At 44.8% G+C, this 24,200-nt stretch overlaps 1 protein-coding gene across 1 annotated transcript; it reads right to left on the bottom strand.

Annotated features, from left to right (window-relative positions):
- Positions 1 to 670: 670 nt before the first annotated feature.
- On the bottom strand, positions 671 to 22,789 carry LOC144598018 (calcium-activated chloride channel regulator 1-like). Its single transcript, XM_078407892.1, has 14 exons — positions 22,628 to 22,789; positions 21,703 to 21,843; positions 19,252 to 19,402; positions 15,701 to 15,806; positions 14,019 to 14,184; positions 11,446 to 11,667; positions 9,997 to 10,221; positions 9,731 to 9,908; positions 8,444 to 8,550; positions 8,134 to 8,355; positions 7,418 to 7,688; positions 5,115 to 5,282; positions 1,885 to 2,121; positions 671 to 1,212 (listed from the first exon to the last, which is right to left on the bottom strand). The coding sequence occupies exons 1-14, from the start codon at positions 22,787 to 22,789 to the stop codon at positions 671 to 673; spliced, it is 2,898 nt and encodes a 965-aa protein (XP_078264018.1).
- Positions 22,790 to 24,200: the final 1,411 nt, after the last annotated feature.

Genomic DNA, 24,200 nt, shown 5'->3' with positions numbered 1-24,200 from the left:
CATTCTGATGATGTGCATCTATTATCAATTGCCAATTTTGAAAATAACTGAAGATTTGGTCCACAGAACGCAGAATACAGTTCTCAAATCTGGGCACCAAAACTGCAGGTAATGGCTTCAACCTAAACCTGGTGTTACGAGCAAAATTCTTGAACACATAGTTTGTACCCAATTCAAGGAAAGTGTAGTGGTAAAATGTCTTTGCCCAAAGCACGAAAGAAAATTGGAGTCACATAGAATAACTCAAGGAGATTCTAACAAACCTTCAAATAGTTACTTAATACAAATTGGCTTGAGGGCTTTTGATGACTGATGTTGGCGTCTCTGCTCAAACTAGTTGGAGATTTCTTGAGAAAACAGTACTTTATTGAGAAACCAACTATTGAGAAATGTAAAATAATGAAATGAATAATCGATTTTTGTTGCTTGCGATGAATACTTAGAATGAAGTCAAGGACGACCAATTCTAACTCGAGGGGAGATGGGTTATGGGGAGCAGAGAGGAGAATGGGGTTGAGAGTGAAAGATAGGTCAGCCATGTTGAATGTCGGGGTAGACTAGATGGGCCGAATGGTATAATTCTGCTCCTTGAACTTCTGAATTTACTGATGGCAAGTGTCTTATCTGGGTGAGACTCTCTTACGACCTCTGGTAGACACAATACACACGGTTATGGCATGATCAGAGTTACGATGACAACAAGGCAACTAACTATGAGAACAATTTCTGTAACGTCAACCACCGGGGAGTTATTAGGTTGGGAGGGTATACTAGGTCCAGGGCTAGGCGGTATACTAGGTCCAGGGCTAGGCAGTATACTTGGTCCAGGGCTAGGCGGTATACTAGGTCCAGGGCTAGGCGGTATACTAGGTCCAGGGCTAGGCGGTATACTAGGTCCAGGGCTAGGCGGTATACTAGGTCCAGGGCTAGGCGGTATACTAGGTCCAGGGCTAGGTGGAACTGGAGGTGCCATTACCAAGGCAGCCTGTGCTATATTCGACAACGCTGAAGTATGATTTGCCTTATCAAATGCAATGGCACCAAAGTAGATCACAGTCCCGTTTTTCAATTGAATATTCTCAGAGATTAAAAACGATTCCTTGGAGTTTGCAGGCTGAGGGTTCAACCCAGTGGTGTTAATCTTGTGAGCAGATTGAAAATAATTTTTCAGCTGTGTGAAGTTTTGGCTCATCCTTATTTCATAGTGCGAAACTAAACGAAGAAGATGAGGAAGAGAAAAAAAAAACGTGAAAGCAAGTTAATTCACAAAAGAAACACCACTCAAACTTTCTTATTGTAACATGCTAATAAAATATTCACTCAGCTTTTGTTAGGGAAGAACAGGAATAAGACCATAAGGTCATAGGTAATAGGACCAGAATTAGGCCATTCGGCCCATCAAGTCTACTCTGCCATTCAATCATTGCTGATCTATCTCTCCCTCCCAACATTCCCCTGCCTTCTCCCTATAACCCCTGACACCTGTACTAATCAAGAATCTATCTATCTCTGCCTTAAAAGTATACATTGGCATGGCCTCCACAGCTTTCTGTGGCGATGAATTCTACAGATTCACCACCCTCTGCCCAAAGAAATTCTTCCTCATCTCCTTCCTTAAAGAATGTCCTTTAATTCTAAGGCTATACTCTAGACTCTCCCACTAGTCCTAGACTCTCCCACTAGTGGAAACATCCTCTTCACATCCAAGGTGCAGTATATCCCCACACTACAGAGGTACATGAGATAATAAACTAAACTCAAATGCGGAATTGGCACTGAATTGTATGCAAAAAAAAAAGAGTTCCAATGCACATAGGTACATCTGACAATAAATACCATTGAACGATTGAAGGATTTATACATCAAAATATAATTTTTAATTACCATTTCCTTGATCAAGATCGTCTCCTGGCGCTGTCCAGTTCAGTTGTATGTTATCGTGGACTATCGTTGCTTTAAGATCCATGATTGTACTCGGGGGGAACACATCAGGAGGAACTCCTGGAGGTACCTGACTTACTAAACACGTGCCACCTGATTTAACTCTCTGAAAACTACCCAGTTTCACCTGAGTGTTGTCATCAATGGATGGCGGCCTAGATGGGTTTTGTTGAATTTGTCCTGAATGAAAAAGAAAAGGACACGTTTCAGAAAAAGGATCAAGATATCTAAAATCTATTGTGAAATGACACTGCAGATTGCAAGATGAAGGAGCTAGTCATCGACGATTCGGAAGCAAGGTGGAGTACATGTAGGGTTGCCAACTTCCTCACTCCCAAATAAGGGACAAAGGGTGACGTCACAACCCCACGCCACACGTGACCTCACCCAGCCAATGGCCTGATGCTCCCGTTTCAACAAGAGTGCCCCCCCCCCGGGCGGGGAGGCGGGTTGCTACGCAACCTCCGTTCGGTAGCGCTCGGGCCTACACTGTCCGGGACTTCAGTGGCCCCCGGGCTACAGTGTCCGGGTCTACAGTGTCCAGGCATACAGTATCCGGACCTACAGTGTACGGGCCTACTGCGTCAGGGCCTATAGCGCCGTCTGGGCCTAAACCAATTTAGCCCCAAATATGGGATATCCCGACTAATACGGGACAGTTGGCAACCCTAAGTACATGCCCCAGTGATGCCGAAGTGGAAATGGTTGAGATCTTCAATGATCTGTCGTTGACCAACCACACTGATGTGACAGTCAAGATGCCTCTACTTCCTGAGGAGACTGAGGAAATTTGGCGTGTCTCCAATGACTCTTACAAACGTCTACTGATGCACCATAGAAAGCATACTGTCGGGGTTGCATCACAGCTTGGTTTAGAAACAGCTCTGTCAAAGACCATGGAAAATTGCAGAGAGTTGTAGATGTCGCCCAATCCATCACACAAACCTGATATCCCACCATTGATCCCATCTAGACCTTGGAAAAGCAGCCAACACAATCAAAGACTTGTCCCACCCCGGGTTATTCCTGTTTCTCCCTGTTCCTATCTGATAGAAGGTATAGGCCCTGAGCTTGACAGCATGCACGACCAGACTCAGGAACAGCTTATTTCCCTCTTATTATCAGGCTTCTGAATAGTCTTTACATAAGCTAGGGTACAGTCTGTTTCACCTTTACCCCATTGTGGACATTGGACTTTGTCTGTGGAACTGATGCACTGCAATGCCGAGAACTGTATTATGCATTCAATATCTTTCCCTTTGCTCTATGGACTATACTTGATTGTATTTATAGCGCGCAATGAAAAAGCTTTTCACTGTACCTTGGTACAGGTGAAATATTGTTGATATTTTATGAAGATATTAAGTGGGGTGATCTAACGTCTCAATGGAAAGGAGAACAGCGAGAGGAGAAACCCACAAACATGGAGTTAAGACATTTTACATCAGAGGCAGGGCTGAAAGAGATGGATGCATGAAAGACCAGCGCCAGAGGAGTTGAGATTTCAGGAGAGACACTTGCCTGGTTTATAGAGGTAGGGTTTTGGGGAGGAAGGGGTGGGAGGGGGGAGAGGAGGGGGGGGGGGAGCTAAGGGTTAACAAGGATTTCATCACAAGTGTAATTTTTTTTTTTGTGATGATTTTCCGAGACTGTTATCATGCAGTGAGGACACTGGGCAATGGACAAGTAGACAGCAAGGTACTGGATATAGTATAAAGGAACTGCAGATGCTGCTTTACATAAAATGACACAAAGTGCTGGAGTAACTCAGCAGGTCAGGCAGCATCACTGGAGAACATGGATAGGTGACGTTTCGGGTCAGGACCCTTCTATGGATTGACTGTCGGGTAGAGGATGAAAGCTGGAAGAGAGAAGGAGCAGGACAAATCACGGCAGGTCGTAGGCAGGGGTTGATAGGGGTTCAGAGAAACATAGAAACGTAAAAAATAGGTGCAGGAGTAGGCCATTCACCTCTTCAAGCCAGCACCACCATTCAATATGATCAAGGCTGATAATTCAAAATCAGTACCCCGTTCTAGCTTTTCCCCATATCCCTTGATTCCGTCAGGCCTAAGAGCTAAATCTAACTCTCTCTTGAAAACATCCAGTGAATTGGCCTCCACTGCCTTCTGTGGCAGAGAATTCCACAGATTCATAACTCTCTGGTTTTTCCTAATCTCAGTCGTTATTGGCCTACCCCTTATTCTTAAACTGTGACCCCTGGTTCTGGACTCCCCAACATAGGGAACATATTTTCTGCATCCACCCTGTCCAATCCTTTAGGAATTTTATATGTTTCTATAAGATCCCCTCTCATCCTTCTATATTCCAGCGAATACAAGCCCTGTCAACCCATTCTTCATCACATGTCAGTCCCGCCCTCCCGGGAATTAACCTGGTGAACCTACGCTGCACTCCGTCATTAGCAATAATGTCCTTTCTCAAATTAGGAGACGGAAATTGCACACAATACTCCAGGTGCGGTCTCACTAGGGCCCTGTACAACTGCATTAGGACCTCCTTGCTCCTAAACTAAACTCCTCTCGAAATGAAGGCCAACATGCCATTAGCTTTCTTCACTGCCTGCTCTATCTGCATGCTTACTTTCAGTGACTGATGTACAAGCACACCCAGGTCTCGTTGCACCTCCCCTTCTCCTAATCTGACACCATAGAAGTGGGATACTGGATGAGATGAGTTTCAGGGAAAATGAAGGATGGAAGATTGTCCTTGAGACCATGGCATTTAGAGTCATAGAGTCTTACAGTGTGGAAACAGGCCCCTCGGCCCAACCTGCCCTCACTGACCACCAACATGTCCCAGCTACACTCTTCCCACCTGCCTGCGATTGGCCCATATCCCTTTAAACCAGTCTTTTCCAGGTACCTGTCTAAATGTTTCTTAAAACGTTGCGATAGTACCTGCCTCAACTACCTCCTCTGGCCACTTATTACGTACACTCACAACCCTTTATGTGAAAATGTTACCCCTCAGGTTCCCATCAAATCCTCCCCCCCTCACCTTAAACACATGTCCTCTGGTTCTCAAAGTTTGTCATGTTTGGGGATAGCAGGGTGAGACTTTCAATGGCACTTGGGCTAAAGGTGGTGATAGACACAGCCAATGTTATACTGTCAACATCAATGTGTAACATTTATCCATCAATACATTACCATTCTGCACATATCCAGGGATGTACAGAGCACGACCTTGCCGCCTGGCTGATAATCTTGTTACTCCATCTTTTCCTTGAACATTTATTTTGAAGCTGTACCGTCCATTTCCACCAAAATTAATGAAGTATTTTGAATAAATGCCATCGTTTTCAACAGCATCAGGGTCTAATGAGAAGAAGGCAAGTAAAGGTATTTATTACAAATAAATTTATTGCAAATAAAGGCGTGCACAGGAAATTATGAAATCTTTTTTTTAAATTTGGAACATCCTTTAACACATTGCTATAGCACTCAGACCTCTGATTATCTGTCCATTATCACATTGTTGCAATCAAATGGGACTATACTGTAGAGCACTCTCCACAAATGCTGCTTCCCAAAGAATTTTCATTTCATAAGTGATAGGAGCAGAATTAGGCCATTCGGCCCATCAAGTCTACTCCGCCATTCAACCACGGCTGATATATTTTTCAACCCCATTCTCCTGCCTTCTTCCCGTAACCCCTGACTCAAGACAGTCAAGCGTCTCCGATATGTTAAATCGCCTTGGCTGGGAGTCGCTGGAGTCGAGACCCACCAAAGCCCGCTTATGTACAGTCTACAAATAGACTCATGGCATCATCCCCAGTAACATATCTCATTTCATTCAACCCAATACCCAGAAATTTACAAGACAGTCCTCAGGTCACTTCATTTATACTAGAATTAGAGCAAACAAAAATAGCTGCCTCTCGTCACTATATCCATGGACTATCCCAGAGTGGAACATCCTTCCTGACACCACCAGGTGTGCACCAACCTTGTCACTCTTCATGTCACAACTCGACAACTTGGACAAGGATCATCTCACCAAACTTGCCCACGTAAAAATCTAAATGACCTTTTTGCAACCGGTACCCATGCGAGCGAAACCTGCACGAGACAGCCCAGCTGTTGGCAGTTGTGCAGTAGAAAGCAGAAACAGAGACACCCGTACGAATCAAGAATCTATCAATCTCCGCCTTAAAAATATCCATTGACTTGCCCACCACAGCCTTCTGTGGCAATGAATTGCACAGATTCACCACCCTTTGACGAAATAAATCTCCTTTCTAAAGGTATGTCCTTTTATTCTGAGGCTGCGGCCTCTGGTCCTAGACTCTCCCACTAGTGGAAACATCCTCTCCACATCCACTCTATCCAGGCCTCTGGTCAGGGGGCAATTGAAATGCCACAAGCTCAAGGCTTCCATTAATTAACTTTACAAGGACCAAGCCAAATTGGATAAGGCGGAGCAAAGAAAACATACAATTCCTTGACCATTAGTCCATCAACATGTGAGATGTTATTGAGAGCCTGCATTAGGTGTCCATATCTTGGGTGCATGCATAAGCCTGTAAATGGCAGAAGAAGCAAAACACCTCACAAACTACTCCCCCACATTCCCCGTCAGGCATCACCTGCCCCATCTGTGCAAGAGTCTGTGGTTCCTACACCGGCCTTATCAGTCATCTCTGAGGCCTCAAAACCAGAGAGGAAGGAAGGAAGTCATCCTTAATCCTGACGGAAGCTGAAGCTCTTTTGTGGGAACATGCTGCACGCAAAATGGTTGCCTCATTTCCTGTATTGAACCACGTCTACACTTCAATTATACCTCAACGTCTCGACCCTATTACTTTTCACCAGAGGTGCTGAGTTACTCCAGTTTTTTGTGTGTAGGAAAATATTGGTACAAATTGAAGGTATCACAAAATGCTGGAGTAACTCGGCGGGTCAGGCAGCATCTCTGGAGAGAGGGAATGGGTGACTTTTCTGGTCGAGACCCTTCAGTCTGAAGAAGGGTCTCGACCCGAAACGTCACCCATTCCTTCTCTCCAGACAATAGACCATAGACAATAGGTGCAGGAGGAGGCCATTCGGCCCTTCGAGCCAGCACCGCCATTCAATGTGATCATGGCTGATCATTCTCAATCAGTACCCCGTTCCTGCCTTCTCCCCATACCCCCTGACTCCGCTATCCTTAAGAGCTCTATCTAGAACTCTCTTGAATGCATTCAGAGAATTGGCCTCCACTGCCTTCTGAGGCAGAGAATTCCACAGATTCACAACTCTCTGACTCAAAAAGTTTTTCCTCATCTCAGTTCTAAATGGCCTACCCCTTATTCTCAGAGATGCTGCCTGACCTGCTGAGTTACTCCAGCATTTTGCGATATCGGCTTTTTGTGTCATACTTCAACGCCTGTCGTGCCCTGTGGCTCTCAGAAAGGAACACGCACGGCTCGTTACAGTCGTGTGTCTCTCGGTCATTCACGTGCGTTTACCTGCGCCATTGTCCAGAAGGTCAACGATGGTAGTTGTGCCATCTGCCCGCTCCACTGTGGCTGACACTTTAGCCTCAATGACTGGCAGATAGCCGTGACTGACCTCTGCGTAAATGACCAGGGGTTTCGGCCACACCGATGTACCCTGATTGATGTGGGCATTGACAGTGACAGGTGGAACACTCTCGTCTGCTGCGCGGGACATCACAGTGATGCTCAGAACCTGATCTGCAGCAGCCGTATTCTTTATCGAGTAGCTCCATGATCCTGGCTGATAGAAAAGCACGCCACTTTAATTTACAACACAGAGGGCAAAGCAAAATCAACAAAAAGAGGAAACATGAAATCCAATAAGAAACATGGGTATAAAATCATCAGAGGAATAGTTCAGGTAGACGCACAGAGTCTCTTGCCTAGAGTAGTGGAATCGAGGACCAGAGGACATAGGTTTAAGGTGAAGGGGAAAGGAATTAATAGGAATCTGAGGTGTAATTCTTTCACACAAAAGGGTGGTGGGTGTATGGAACAAGGTGCCAGAGGAGGTAGTTGAGGCTGGGACTATCCCAACGTTTAAGAAACAGTTAGACAGGTGCATGGATAGGACAGGTTTGGAGGGATATGGACCAAACGCGGGCAGGTGGGACTAGTGTAGCTGGGACATGTTGGGCCGAAGGGCCTGTTTTCGCACTGTATGACTCCATGACACTGTAACATACCTCTGCAGTGCCAGGAATAGCAAGTCTTCCTGTATGGAAACTGTTGTCTATGTCAAAGGTTGAATCATTGTAAATCTTTCCCCGAGGATCATGAACTAAGATGGATGGTGTAACGCTCTCCCACGTCATGACAAAGAAGGTGTCATTCCCAATGGTTTTGTCAATGACGACTGTACCGTTTAACCAACTATTACTGCTGATGCGCTTTCCAGAACTTTCAAGCTGTAACCAAAGAGAAGAAATATTTTTAATCCGGTGAGGCAGTTATTTCCAGCAAACATGTTTTGGAATGTTGCTCAATGAATCAAACCTGGATTGACTGCTGGTTAATGTCACCATTGCCTGATACTAATCCAGTGAAAGCATCCATTAGTCCATTTTCATCCACGTTATCTGTGGCCGTATATTGTACGCCATCTGATAATTGAAGAATATAAAATTGAAGAGTTAACATAGAGGTCATGAACAATTTCATTGATCCATTTCGGTACATGTGACAATAAAACACTCTTCACTCTTGAAAGGGAAAATCTTTGCGCAAGATTTCATTCACATTATTCAATCATAAAGCTGATGAGGAAAATGAACTGAAAGTGACGTAGATGCCCGCAAGACATTGCCGAGTATTGTGGGCGGAGCCCAGAACATCACCCAAACCAATCTTCCTTCATTGACTCCATTTACATCTCACGCTACCTCGATAAGGCCAGCAGCATAATCAAGGACACGTCGCACCCCGGCCACTCCCTCTTCTCCCCTCTCCCATTAGGCAAAAGGTATAGAAGTGTGAAAACGCACACCTCCAGATTCAGGGACAGTTTCTCCCCAGCTGTTATCAGGCAACTGAACCATCCCACCACAACCAGAGAGCAGTCCTCAACTACTGTCTACCTCATTGGAGACCCTCGGACTATGTTTGATTAATTTACTGGCTTTATCTAAATGTTATTCACGTTATTCCCTTAATCATGCATCTGTACACTGTGGATAGCTCGATTGTAATCATGTATTGTCTTTCCGCTGATTGGTTGGCACGCAATAAAAGTGTTTCACTGTACCTCGGTACATGTGACAATAAACTAAACTCAAATGTAGATGGGGGCATCTTGGTCGGTATGGGCAAGCTGGGCCAAAGGGCCTGTTTCTGTGCTGTATGACTCTACGAGTCTAAATAGCGGACACATTGGTGGGATAATCTTGTATGCTCGAAACATGTGGGCCGAAATGTTCTTCAGGTTCATTTCCAAACAATATTGGCCCCGTCCCGATGAAAGCAAACTGTACGATCATTATCCCATCCACAATCCCGTACCTCAGTTCCCTCCATCATCAGCATGAACACTTGCACGGTGGCGCAGTGGTAGAGTTGCTGCCTCATAGCGCCAGAGACTGGTTTCAATCCTAACCACAGGTACTGTCTGTACGGAGTTTGTACATTCCGTGACCTGCGTGGGTTTTCCCCAGGTGCTCCAGTTTCTTCAAACATTGTACAGGTTTATAGGTTAATCTATACTTGGTATAATTGCAAAGGGCCTGTTTCTGCACTGTATCTCCAAACTAAACCAAACTAAACTAAGCTTTGAAACCTATTTCTTGCCTGTCATAACTGATAGTTGTCCCAGTTCTATGGCTGCATCTGGTCCCAATGCGATGGTGTGGACAATAGCTCCACTTTGTCTCACTTCTTCAAAGCACTGGCTTATAGAAGAGTCCTCCCCATCGGTCAGCACAACTATTTCATCGCCGTTTGTAGCTCCGTCACTTCTGCGAAGGACCTGGAAAACAATCATCATTTCGTCAATGCTGGAAAACGATTGGAACGATTAAAATGGAAAGTACAATTAAAAGTCCTCTGGGACTTACCTGGAAAGCTGCCCGAACCCCACTACAGATATTTGTTCCACCACCTGCGGTTGTAGGCAGGTACTTTATCAGTTGCTTCCGAACCGCTTCACTGTCAACTATTTTCAGCTGCGTTTTAATAATTGCCCTGCTATTAAAAGTGACGATGCCAACTTGGGATCCTGTCTCAATGATCTGCAGCAGGAATATCGATGCTGCTTGTCTGAGCCTTTCAATACGCTTTTCCTGTTTTCAGAAAGAAAGCATGTCAGATTCAAAATTCAGACTTCTGCAGAAGCAGCTAACTCCGTGCTTCAACAATATGTTTCGTTTAGTTTTTAGTTTAGTTTAGAGATACAGCGCGGAAACAGGCCCTTTGGCCCATCGAGTCATCGCCAACCAGCGGTCCCCGCACATTGACACTATCCTACACACACTGGGGACACTTTTACATTTATGCCAAGCCAATTAACCTACAAACCTGTACCTCTCTGGACTGTGGGAAGAAACCAACGATCTCGGAGAAAACCCACGCGGTCACGGGAGAACGTACAAACTCCGTACAGACAGCACCCGCAGTCAGGATCGAACCCGGGTCTCTGGCGCTGCAAGGCAGCAACTCTACAGCTGCGCCACCGTGCCACCGCTATGCCTTGTGATCTTATGTATTTAAGATCATTAGCCATACGAGCAGAAATTAGGACATTCAGCCTACCATGTCTGCTCTGCCATTCGATCATGGCTGATCTATTTTTCCCTCTAAACCCCATTCTCCTGCCTTCTCCCCATAATCTTTGATGTCCTTACCCATCAATCTCCGCTTTGAAAACACACAATGACTTGGCTTCCACCATCATCTGTGGCAATAAATTCCACAGATTCATCACCCTCCGGCTAAAGAAATTCCTCCTCATTACAGAAGCCAATTAACCAACAAATCTACACGTCTTTGGAATGTGGGAGGAATCTGGAGATCCTCTGGCCCTGTACTCGTTGGAGTTCAGGAGGACGAGGGGGGACCTCATTAAAATGTACCGAATAGTGAAAGGCCAGGATAGAGTGGATGTGGTGAGAATGTCTCCACTAGTGGGAGAGTCTAGGACCAGAGGGTCACAGCCTCAGAATTAAAGGACATTTCTTTAGAAAGGAGATGAGGAGGAATTTCTTTAGTCAGAGGGTGGTGAATCTGTGGAATTCTTTGCCACAGACGGCTGTGGAGGCCAAGTCAATGGATATTTTTAAGGCGGGGATTGACAGATTCCTGAGACGTACGGTTGTCAGGGGATGTGGGGAGAAGGCAGGAGAATGGGATCCAGAGGGAAAGGTAGATCAGCCATGATTGAATGCTGGAGTAGACTTGATGGGCTGAATGGCCTACTTCTGCTGCTAGAACTTGTGAACTTATGAAGGGGTAAACTCATAGCTATCCTCAACTTAAACCAACCCTACTATTCTGTACTGGGGACATACCGCGCTCATACTTCCAGAGTCATCAAGAACTAAGCACAGCACTCGGTCCTTGACGTGCAGTAGAGTTATTGTCGGCACCAGGGATGCAACGTTAGCCGGGGGGTTATTCTTGAAATCCTCCGACTTGCTGATCACGTCCCAAGTGCTCCTGTAATTGCACATTCTGTTCTGCATGTTGGGCGCTTCAGCATTGTGAGTGTTGTTATCACAGAATTCGACCACCTGAAAAATGAATGCAAGACTCGGTGTGAGAAGTGTCGCAGAATCTATCCAGCGAGGGAACATGCACTTTCCTGGCATTTGCGGATTTGTTATATACGTTCCACTTTCTAAACATGTAGAAAGGAACTGCGGATGCTGGTTTACACCGGAGATAGACACCAAGTGCTGGAGTAACTCAGCCGGTCAGGCAGCATCTCTGGAGAAAAAGGATGGGTGACGTTTTGGGTCGGGACCCTTCGTCAGACTCTGAAGACGGGTCGGCTCCAGACCTGGAACATCACCTATCCTTTTTCTCCAGAGATGCTGCCTTACCCGCTGAGTTACCGTAGCACTTTGTGTCTATATCCTACTTCTAAATATCAGCTCAATGGGTGGAACCATTTTCCCTGAGCCAGCAGCTTTTAAGTACAAGGCTTGCTTGATGCTTTAGTTCTCCCTGTCTCTGTGACACTCGCTAGCTTTGCGAAGCCTTTGCAAGCCTTTCTACCAGGGTGTAATCTCTGGATTTGAACCAGTGACTCCATTCCCGAGGAAACAATGGGTAAGAAAATGCTGCACTGTCAAGTATTATACACGTTTATTACGTTTATTTATATTTGATGCACAGAGGGATCTTGTAGTCCAGCTCCATATCTCCCTGTAAGTGATCACACAAGCAGATAAGAGTGGTAAAGAAGGCATATAGTATGCTTGCCTTCATCAGTCGGGACATTGAACAGAGTCAGGAACTCATGTTACAACTTTATAGGACTTTGGTCATGCTGCATTTGGAGTATTGTGGATAATTCTGGTCGCCCCATTACAGGAAGAATGGGGAAGCTTTGGAGAGGATGCAGATGGGGTTGACCAGAATGGTGCTTGTATTAGAGGGTATTAACTATAAGGAAAGATTGGACAAACCTGGGTTGTTTTCTCTGGAGGTTGGGGGGAGACCCGATACATGTGTATAAAATTATAAGCGGCTTAGATAGCGTTGCCTGGACCGTACTGCCAGGGGTAGTGGTGGAGGCAGATACAATAGTGGCATTTAAGAGGTTTTTAGATAGGCACGTGGATATTCAGGGAATGGAGGTATATGGATCACGTGCAGGCAAATGAGATAGATTTCATTTGGGATTATGTCAGCATAGATCTGGACCAAAGAACTTGTTCCTGTGTTATTTGTACCCTTCTATGTTGTACGTATTTACACCAACAGATACTTCAATGTTATGCGAAGAATGAATTCAATTAGCTTTTAACATGGTTAAAGAAAGACATGCAAATGATATCAAAAAGATTCCCAGCTTCCTCTGTGTACACTGTTGTGCTACTGCAATATCTACAAGGATTTGTGAAAATGTAAATGTCGTGTAATTTAAATCATACTGTTCCATTAGATAGAGTGAAACCTGCCATTGGCTGTTAATAGGCTACCTAAAATGAACAAGGATTATGGTTTTGAAACAGTTTATAAATGTTTCTTTGCTTTTATATAGGATGCTAAAGGAAAGATGTTGACAAGCTGGAAAGGGTGTAGAGAAGATTTACGAGGATGTTGCCAGGGCTAGAGGGTGTGAGCTATAGGGAGAGGTTGAGTAGTCTGGGACTCTATTCCCTGGAGCACAGGAGGATGAGGAGTGATCTTATAGAGGTGTATAAAATCATGAGAGGAATAGATCGGGTAGACGTACAGAGACTCTTGCCCAGAGTAGGTGAACGGAACACCAGAGGACATAGGTTTAAGGTGAAGGGGAAAAGATTTAATAGGAATCTGAGGGTTAACCTTTTCACAGAAAAGAAGGTGAGTGTATGGAACAAGCTTCCAGTGGAAGTAGTTGAGGCTGGGACTATCCCAACGTTTAAGAAACAGGTACATGAATAGGACTGGTTTGGAGGGATATGGACCAAACGCGGGCAGGTGAGACTAGTCTAGCTGGGACATGTTGGCCGGTGTGGGCAAGTTGGGCTAAAGGGCCTGTTTCCACACTGTATCACTCTACGACTTGACTCTATTACAGAAATTGTTAAAGTAAAATATTTAGTGGTTTCATTTAGAGATACAGCGCGGAAACCGGCCCATCGGCCCACGAAGTCCGTGCCGACTAGCGATCCCCGCACACACTAACACTATACTACACACTACGGACAATTTACAATTTTTACCAAAGCCAATTAATTGACTAGAAACCAGTTAGAACATGGAGAAAACCCACGCAGGTCACGGGAAGAATGTACAAACTCCATACAGACAGCACCCATAGTCAGGATCGAACCCGTGTCTCTGGCGTTGTAAGGCATCATCTCTACCTCTGCGCCACCGTGCCGCCCTTGGGCTACCGTGACGCCCCAGACCTGGCTGTTCAACTTACATCTTTCAATCCTTGGAGATACATTATTGAAGCCGCTGTCGTTTGCGTTTTGTCCGGAAAAAACATACAATCTCTGCTTGGGAGCCTTGTGTTGCTATCAATGCTGCAGGGTTCACAGGAGCCTCTATTGCATATAGCAGACTCGCCCTTTATCTCTTTTGAACACCTAAAAGTGAAGACAAGCCCCAACATTTTTATTATTATTTGCCTGCAGAGCACTTTCTGCAACATTCAAAATAAACCAACGCAAGACTTATTCAAGTTGAATGTTGGCCTTCGTAACAAGAGGAGTTGAGTATAGGAGCAAAGAGGTCCTTCTGCAGTTGTACAGGGCCCTAGTGAGACTGCACCTGGAGTACTGTGTGCAGTTTTGGTCTCCAAATTTGAGGAAGGATATTCTTGCTATTGAGGGCATGCAGCGTAGGTTTACTAGGTTAATTCCCGGAATGGCGGGACTGTCGTATGTTGAAAGACTGGAGCGACTAGGCTTGTATACACTGGAATTTAGAAGGATGAGAGGAGATCTTATCGAAACGTATAAGATTATTAAGGGGTTGGACACGTTAGAGGCAGGAAATATGTTCCCAATGTTGGGGGAGTCTAGAACAAGAGGACACAGTTTAGAATAAGGGGTAGGCCATTTAAAACTGAGATGAGGAAAAACGTTTTCAGTCAGAGAGTTGTGAATCTGTGGAATTCTCTGCCTCAGAAGGCAGAGGAGGCCAATTCTCTGAATGCATTCGAGAGAGAGCTAGATAGAGCTCTTAAGGATAGCGGAGTCAGGGGGTATGGGGTGAAGGCAGGAACGGGGTACTGATTGAGAATGATCAGCCATGATCACATTGAATGGCGGTGCTGGCTCGAAGGGCCGAATGGCCTCCTCCTGCACCTATTGTCTATTGTCTATCCCCCCATGTTGAAGGTAGGTTCTCTTTAAAACGTTGGAACTTCTTGTCTCTCCCACCGCAAACCTACCCTAACCCCACCTTTTACTTCGGTTCAGTTTATTGTCACATGTACCGAGATACAGTGAAAAGTATTTTTGTTTTGTGCTATCCAGTCAGCGAAAAGACTATTCATGATTACAATCAAGCTGTCCGCAGTCTACAGATACAGGATAAAGGGAATAACGTTTCATACAAAATAAAGTCCAGTAAAGTCCGATTAAAGATAGTGCAAGGGTCTCCAATGAGGTAGATAGCAGTTCAGCACTGCTCTCTGGTTGTGGTAGGATGGTTCAATTGCCTGATAACAGCTGGGAAGAAACTGTCCCTAAATCTGGATGTGTGCGTTTTCACACTTCTGTACCTCTTGCCTGATTGGAGAGGGGATTTTGCTGCAGAGATACACAGCCACACTGGAATCCCCACCAAAATCAATAACTAAATACTCAAGCAACATAACACTAGGTTCGGGTGTAAGTGCGCTAACTACATCTGTAGAAATAAAGAAAATAGGTGCAGGGGTAGGCTATTCGGCCCTTTGAGCCAGCACTGCCATTCAACATGACCACGGCTGATCATCCAAAATCAGTACCCCGTTCCTGCTTTCTCCACATATCCCTTGATTCCTTTAGCCCTTAGAGCTAAATCTAACTCTCTCCAAGCCTGGAAACGAGAAGAAACAAATCTTATTTATTGTCCACCTACTAACCGTGTGATTCAGATTGAAAGGCAACTCACCCCGTGGCATGGAAATCCTGGTCAGAGAAATAAAATGGCGCCAAATCGTTGTATTCATCAAACACGCCCCACTGAAGATGAGCCCACTCATGGACAAATACCCGATCTGTTGAAACCAAATAGGGTTGACTCAACCAAATATAAAACACAAGGAGAGTCTAAGACCAGAGGACACAGCCTCAGAATTAAAGGACGTTCCTTTAGGAAGGAGATGAGGAGGAATTTCTTTAGTCAGAGGGTGGTGAATCTGTGGAATTCATTGCGACAGAAGGCTGTGGAGGCCAAGTCATTGGGTATTGGGTAGAATCACACGTGTCAGGGGCTATGGGGAGCAGGCAGGAGAATGGGGTTAAGAGGGAAAGATAGATCAGCCAGGATTGAATGGTGGAGTAGACTTGATGGGCCAAATGGTCTAATTCTGCTCCTATCACTTATGAACTTATGAAAACCATTGCTTGTGTAGGAGCCATTTACGCTTAAATTAGTTACTGTTATTGTATTATGGCTATGTTTAATATTTCTAGTTTCTGTCTTTGCCATTGACGGAACTGCCATCTTAATGAGCTTCATTGGAACGTTAGATAGACACAATATGTTGGAGTAACTCAGCGGGACAGGCAGCATTTCTGGAGAGATGGAATGGGTGACGTCTCGGGTCGAGACCCTTCTTCGGACTGAGTCAGGTGAGAGGGAAGCTGGAGATATGGAAGGGTACACAGAGAATGTACGGTGTGAAAACGACAGATCAAAGTTGACAATGATCAAGGAAATGTAGAGTGGTTCTTTGTTGGCCGAGGGGAGGGTGACAATGAGGCAAACAAACAGTAAAATTAATCGTGAGGACAGTGAAACAGGTCTGGGAACTAGGGTGGGGGAGGAACGTTATTCAATTATACAATGTGATATTAGAACAAACGACCAAACGTTTGACCAAAGGCACAGACTTTAGACTTTGGAGACACAAGCCGGAAACGGGCCCTTCGGCCCACCAAGTCCACGCTGACCAGCAGTCACCCTATACACTAGCACTATCGTACAAACTAGGGACAATTTGCTATTTTTACCAAAGCCAGTGAACCTACAAACCTGTACGTCGTTGGAGTGTGGGAGGAAAGCGGAGCACTCAGGGAAAAGCCACATACAAGCGTGGGAGAACGTACAAGCTCCGTACAGACAGCACTCGTCAAGGGCTAACCCGGGTCTCTGGCACTATAAGGCAGCAACTTGACCACTGTGAAACCCCCTTCCAGCTTTGTAAGGAGCATGTTAAAGAGCAGAAGAGAGGGGAAGAGGCACACCTTGCACAGATTCAGCCGGTCAGCTGGCTTTTCATTAAGGTGCAACATCATTCTCTTTATTGACCTCATTGGTGACCCTCGGACTATCTTTGATCAGACTTTACTGGCTTTATTTTACACCAACCATTATTCCCTTACCATGTATCTGTCAACTGTGAATGGCTCGATTGCAATCATGTATTGGCTTTCTGCTTACTGGTTAGCACACAACAAAAAGCTTTTCACTGTACGTGACAATAAACTAAACCGAAACTGAACTGAAGCATCAGGGCTTGAGTGCACTGTGCAAGCATTGCATCAAAATGCAACTTTACCAAGTGATGCTAACATATTGGTTAAACATTGTTTGACATAGAGTCAGAGAGTGATACAGCGCGGAAACAGGCCCTTCGGCCCAACCTGCCCATACTGTCCAACATGTCCCAGCTACACTAGTTCCAACTGCCCATGCTTGGCCCACATTCCTCCAAACCTGTCCTATCCATGTACCTGTCTAACTGTTTCTTAAACGTTGGGATAGTCCCTGCCTCAACCACCTCCTCTGGCAGATTGTTCCTTACCCCCACCACCCTTTGTGTGTAAAAGTTACCCCTCAGATTCCCCTCAGAGCGGTGCTGGCTCAACTGGCCAAATGGCCTCCTCCTGCACCTATTTTCTATGTTCGTATTAAATCTTTCCCCCTGCACCTTAAACCTATGTCCTCTGGTCCTCGATTCACCTACACTGAGTAAGCGACTGTGCATCTACCCAATCTATTCCTCTCATGATTTTATACATCCCTATGAGATAACCCCTCTTCCTCCTGCCCTCCAAGGAATAAAGAACTAGGCAACTCAACCTCTCCCTGTAGCTCAGAACCTCTAGTCCTGGCAACATCCTTGGGAATTTCTCTGTACCCTTCCCAGCTTGCCGACATTCTGTACCCTTGACAACATGATGGCACATCGTTACAGGTAAGGTAACTATAATCGACTTTTACCTTAATCGTGATCATCTTGCACACAATGCCACTCTACACAATATATAGACCATTAAAAAACCTAAGATCATAAGGCACAGGAGCAGAATTAGGCCATTCAACCCATCGTTTGCTCCACCATTAGATCTTGGCTTATCTATTTGTCCCTCCCAATCCCATTCTCCGTTCAGTTTAGTTTATTGTCATGTGTACCGAGGTACAGTGAAAAGCTTTTTTGTTGCGTGCTAACCAGTCAACAGAAAGACAATACATGATTCGAAACAATCCATTTACAGTGTACAGATAAGGTAATAACGTTTTATGCAAGGAAAAGCCAGCAAAGTCCAGCTATGGGTAGTCCGAGGGACATCAAAGAGGTAGATGGTAGTTAAAGTATGAAATGTTGCTGCAGGAATACAGATTTAAGAGCGTAGAGCAATTATAAAATGAGTTTGTAGATCTGCTTCTGTGGCTAGCACTCAAATAGTCGCCTGGGTTGGGCGCCATCTTGCCTGCCTCCCCATAACACTTTGAGAATTGGACATTCTTGACACCAGCCCAACTGGACTTGCACCCATTTGTCCCCTATCCCATCCTTTCCACCTACATTCCGTCCACAATTCGAAACTCTTCAATCCTTTCGTCTCACACTTTCTGCCTTTTCATCTCTGGCTTTGTCCAACATCTGGCTATCAACACCCCACCCCCTCACCTGTATCAACCCATTACCTGCCAGGCCTTGACCTGCCCAACCTCTCTTCTAGTTTTCTTTCCCCACGCCCCCTCCCCGATCAGTCTGAGGAAGGGTCCGTCCCAAAACATCACCTAACCACGTTCTCTAGAGATTCTATCTTACCCAGCTGAGTTACTCCACCACTTTGTGGCACTTTTTTCCTCGTACAATAGTTTTGCCAGTATAACATTGGCGCAGCAGTAGAGTTGCTGCCTTACAGCGCCAGAGACCCGGACTATGGGTGCTGTCTGTTTGGAGCTTGACATGGTGTAGTCTGTATGGACATTATCCCCAGGACCAGCGTGGGTTTTCTCCAGGAGCTCCGGGTTTCCTCCCACACTCCAAAGACACACAGGTTTGTAGGTTAATTGGCTTTGGTAAAATTGGTAAATTGTCCCATTGTCACTATTGCAGCAGGATAGTGTTAGTGTGTGGGGATCGCTGGTCGGCACGGACTTGGTGGGCCGAAGGGCCTATTTCCGCACTGTATATCTAAACTGAACAAAACAAGAAATTCTAACTAGTTGTCCATTTGAAAATGTTTTCTTGCAAAGTTGTTCACCTCGTGAGCCATAAATGTTGATCACACTGTCGTTCAGCAAGAAGTTTGGGGTGAAATGAATGTACCGGCCCCGTTCACCACACCTGCCATACTGGAGAGTGTATGGGTCATCACCAAATTTCATATGTGAATCAGCAATGATCACGTCAGCCTAGGATGATAAAGGTAAAGGGGAGTTAAAAACAAAAACAACACTGCAAAACATAAGTAGTTAAAGCACAGGTAGAGAGTGGCACGGTGGCGCAGCGGTAGAGTTGCTGCCTTACGGTGCTTACAGCGGCAGGGACCAGGGTTCCATTCCGACTGCGGGTGCTTGTCTTACGGAGTTTGTACGTTTTCCCCGTGACCGTGTGGGTTTTCTCCGAGATCTTCGTTTTCCTCCCACACTCCGAAGACGTACAGGTTTGTGGGTTTATTGGCTTTCTATGAGTATAAATTGTCCCTCGTGTGTGTAGAATAGTGTTCTGTTTTAAAACTGTTCTAATTTGTTTCATTGGGTTGTTTAAATTAATACCGACTAGCTAATTAATTTATTGCATCGTATGGGAGGCGCATTCCCAATCTCGTTGTACCCCTGTACAATGACAATAAAGATATATTGTATTGTATGTTCGGGGATCGCTGGTTGGTGCAGACTCGGTGGGCTGAAGAGCCTGTTTCCGCGCTGTATCTCTAAACTAAACTAAACTAAAAATATCCAAAGGCAGCAGAGAAAGGATTAGTTTAGTTTAGTTTATTGTCACGTGTACCGAGGTGAAAAGCTTTTGTTGTGGAAAGTCAATATATGATCATAATTGAGCTATTCACAGTGTACAGATACATGATAAGGGAATAATGTTTAGTGCAAGATAACACGAGTAAAGTCCGATCAAAGTTAGTCCGAGGGCCATCAATGAGGTAGATAGTAGTTCAGTTGTCTGATAATAACTGGGAAGAAACTGTCCCTGAATCTGGAGGTGTGCGTTTTCATACTTTTATACCGATCAGAGAAGGGAGAAGAGGGAGTGACCAGGTTTGTGACTCGTCCTTGATTATGCAGCTGGCCTTGCACAGACATACAAAGGCAGCAGAAAAATAAGTTAAGAGAGTTCCTTTTCAAGGCATAAAATAATTTTTAAAATATATGTAGACAAAAGGCACTTCAATGTTGGTTACAATAAAGACACAGAGTGCTGGAGTAACTCAACGGGCCAGGCAGCTCCTCTGAAGAATATGGAGAGGCGATGTTTCGGGTCGGGACCCTTCTTCAGACCGATTGTCGTTATATTTGCTGGGCCAAATGTGGGCAAATGGAACTAGCTTAGATGGGGCATCTTGGTTGGCATGGATGAGTTGGGCCGAAGGGCCCTTTTTGGTGCTGTGTGACTCTAAATTTAAAAATAAATAAAAGGTATAAACCAGACCGGCAGCATATCTGATGTTTCTGAAATATGGGAATTGAATCATTTGGCTGAATGATTAATTCAGGGATCTAGATTTATTCCTTCCTCTGGTTTCACAATTTACACCTCCACTATCCTGATCTCCACATTTTGCACTTTTTTATCTTTTAACTCTGGCTTTTGTTCAACCATCTGCCAATAAAGAAAAATGTGATTTAACATAATCTTGTACAGGTATATAAACAGGAAAGGTTAAGAGGGAGATGGACACAAAATGCTGGAGTAGCTCAGCGGGTCAGCAAGCATCTCTGGAGTAAAGAAATAGGTGACGGTTCGGATCGAGACCCTTCATCAGACTGGTTAAGAGGGATATGGGCCAAACACGGGAGAATGGGGCATCTTGGTCTGCATGAACAAGTTGGACCGAAGGACCTGTTTCTCTGTTGTAAGGCTCCTGTTGAAAGACTGGAGCGACTAGGCTTGTATACACTGGAATTTAGAAGGATGCGAGGAGATCTTATCGAAACGTATAAGATTATAAAGGGGTTGGACACGTTAGAGGCAGGAAACATGTTCCCAATGTTGGGGGAGTCCAGAACAAGGGGCCACAGTTTAAGAATAAGGGGTAGGCCATTTAGAACTGAGATGAGGAAAAACTTTTTCAGTCAGAGAGTTGTGAATCTGTGGAATTCTCAGAGGGCAGTGAAGGCCAATTCTCTGAATGTATTCAAGAGAGAGCTAGATAGAGCTCTTAAAGATAGCGGAGTCAGGGGGTATGGGGAGAAGGCAGGAACGGGGTACTGATTGAGAATGATCACATTGAATGGCGGTGCTGGCTCGAAGGGCCGAATGGCCTCCTCCTGCACCTATTGTCTATTGTCTATTGTCTAAGACTCTGTGACTCCAGAGATTAACTAGTAAACAATTGTACCTGTGATAAAGCAAAATGCCTTCTTCAGACTTTGCAATTGAGATACTTATGCTTACGAATAAGTAACAGCGTGGATGAGGGAACATTCATGAAAATAACAAGTAGTGAAACCACCATTGATAATGGTTTAGATTTTACCTTCTCGTAGGATTGCGTGGTTGGTTTTTGATAGTGTGGTTTTGTTGTCCATGTGATGGGTAATAGAATTTTCACATCTCGAAAATAAGCTCGTTGTTTGGTGGCCGTGTACAGGAAGGTTGAGGCAGAAGTCACCATGTCCTGGAGTAACACACAATTTTTTTTAAAAACTTGGATAACAATGTAACTTTTTAAGGTAGCACAAAATGCTGGGGTAACTCAGCAGGTCAGGCAGCATCTAGGAGAGAGGGAATGAATGACGTTTCGGGTCGAGACCCTTCTTCAGTCTGAAGAAGGGTCTCGACCCGAAACGTCACCCTTTCCCTCTCTCCCAGATGCTGCCTGACCTGCTGAGTTACTCCAGCATTTTGTGATATCTTCGATTTGTACCAGCATCTGCAGTTATTTTCCTAGGTAACTTTTTAATATCAGCCATAATTTTAATTGAATAGAATCCTCTGCTCAAGAGATGGAATACCGGACTCCTTCAAGAAATAAAACATGGAAGGCTCTTTATTTTTTTTTCAAAACTTGCAACTTGCAACAATAATAGGGACAGAATGGTGACACAGCTGTAACGTTGCTGCCTCTCAACGCCAGGGCCCCGGGTTCGATTCTGACTAGATGAAGTCTGTACGTTTTCCCTGTGACTGCATGGGTTTTCACCGGGTGCTGCGGTTACCTCCCACATTGCAAAAAATTTGTGCGGGTTTACCGGTTAATTGTTTTCTACAAATTGCCCCCAGTGTGTAGGATGTGAAAGTGGGATAACAAAGACCTATTGTGAACGGGTAATCGATGGTCGTTGTGGACTCGGTGGGCTGAAGGGCCTGTTTCCACCCTTTATCTCTAAACTCTAGACTATACTCGAAACATTTATGCAAACAATAACAAAGCATTGAAAGGTCAATTAAGAAATTCCTACCTGGATTTTTAAAATGAGGTTTTCATCTTCTGGAAGCCCAGGGTTAATAGCTATGACAACATTATCATAACCATTATTCACTAGCTTCAAGAAAGAACATCTTACGACATCACCAAAGGTAAGCAACTCCAGAGACAGAAGAAATACTGAGAAGAATTTCATATTTGGAATCTGTACTCTTCTGCAAACAAATGATCAGGTTTCTGAAATGAACCTAATTTATACCGGACCATATCAACATATTTCAAGCCGGCTATAAATTTTATTACTGAACAAATACTAAGGAAATCACCTATTAAATAGTGATACGTCACTTATTTTTACAGGTGCCATCGAGATTTAGTGATGAAATTCGGTATGAGTTGCAGGGAGTAGGGCATTTAATTTAGTTTAGAGATACAGCATGGAAAGACGCCCTTCTGCCCACCGAATCCACGCCGACCATTGATCACCTGTTCACACCAGTTATCCCACTGCACACTAGGGGCAATTTACAGAGGCCAATTAACTCACAAACCTGCTCCTCTTTGGGATATGGGAGGAAACAGGAGCACCACGAAGAAACCCACAGGGAAAACATGCAAACTCCACACAGACAGCACCTGAGGTCGGGATCGAACCTGGGTCTCTGGCGCTGTGCGGCAGCAGCTCTACTCCTGTGCCAACATCACCAGAAGATGTTTTGTATTGTGAACAAGCAGAAGATTTAACATGCAGAAATGACCGGTCAATAAAAAGATTGATCAAACATATTTAGCATCGATTCTTCCATAATATCGATTCATTTTTCTAGTCAGCACTGCAACCATTTAAAAAACCCATAGACATATCCCCTCAGAGTCATAAATTCATAGCCATGGGCAGGCACAGGGGGTCATAGAGTCACAGACTCATGCAGCATGGAAACAGGAGGTGTAGTTCGAGAGCAAGCAAGATTATGAGGGACCCCTACCACCCCAGCAACGGACTGTTCCAGCTGCTACGGTCAGGCAAACGCCTCCGCTGTCACGCTGTGAAAACAGAGAGGATGAGACGGAGTTTCTTCCCACAGGCCATCAGGACTGTTAACTATTATAACTCCAGGGACAAAATTTTGTCTTTTCTGTATTAACTTTAATTTATATGCTGTAACTGTAATTATTTTTTTGCACAATCCGCAGGCGTTGCCACTATTCCATGCCGACCAAGATGCCCCATCTACATAGTCCCATTTGTGTGCGTTTGGCCCACATCCCTCTAAACCTTTCCTATCCATGTACCTGTCCAAGTGTCTTTTAGCTACCGCATGGAAACAGGCCTTTTGGCCCACTGCAACCATCAATCACTATTTTTTTTAACAACCAAGGCAGAGATAGATAGATTATTGATTAGTACGGGTATAAGGGGTTTTGAGAAGGCAGAAGAATGGGGTTAGGAGGGAGAGATCAGCCATGGTAGAATAGCGGAGTAGATGTGATGGGCCGAATGGCCTAATTCTGCTTCTATCACTTATGACCTTATAACTCCAATCCATTTTATTGTCCCCACATTCCCACCACCGAGAAATATCAAATTCTGCAGTCAGAAATAGGCT

The sequence above is a fragment of the Rhinoraja longicauda genome, chromosome 11 (genome assembly GCF_053455715.1).
Source record: "Rhinoraja longicauda isolate Sanriku21f chromosome 11, sRhiLon1.1, whole genome shotgun sequence".
Taxonomy (NCBI): domain Eukaryota; kingdom Metazoa; phylum Chordata; class Chondrichthyes; order Rajiformes; family Arhynchobatidae; genus Rhinoraja; species Rhinoraja longicauda.
The sequence above is the reverse complement of the archived record's forward strand: the minus strand, read 5'-3'. Positions and strand labels throughout refer to the sequence as shown.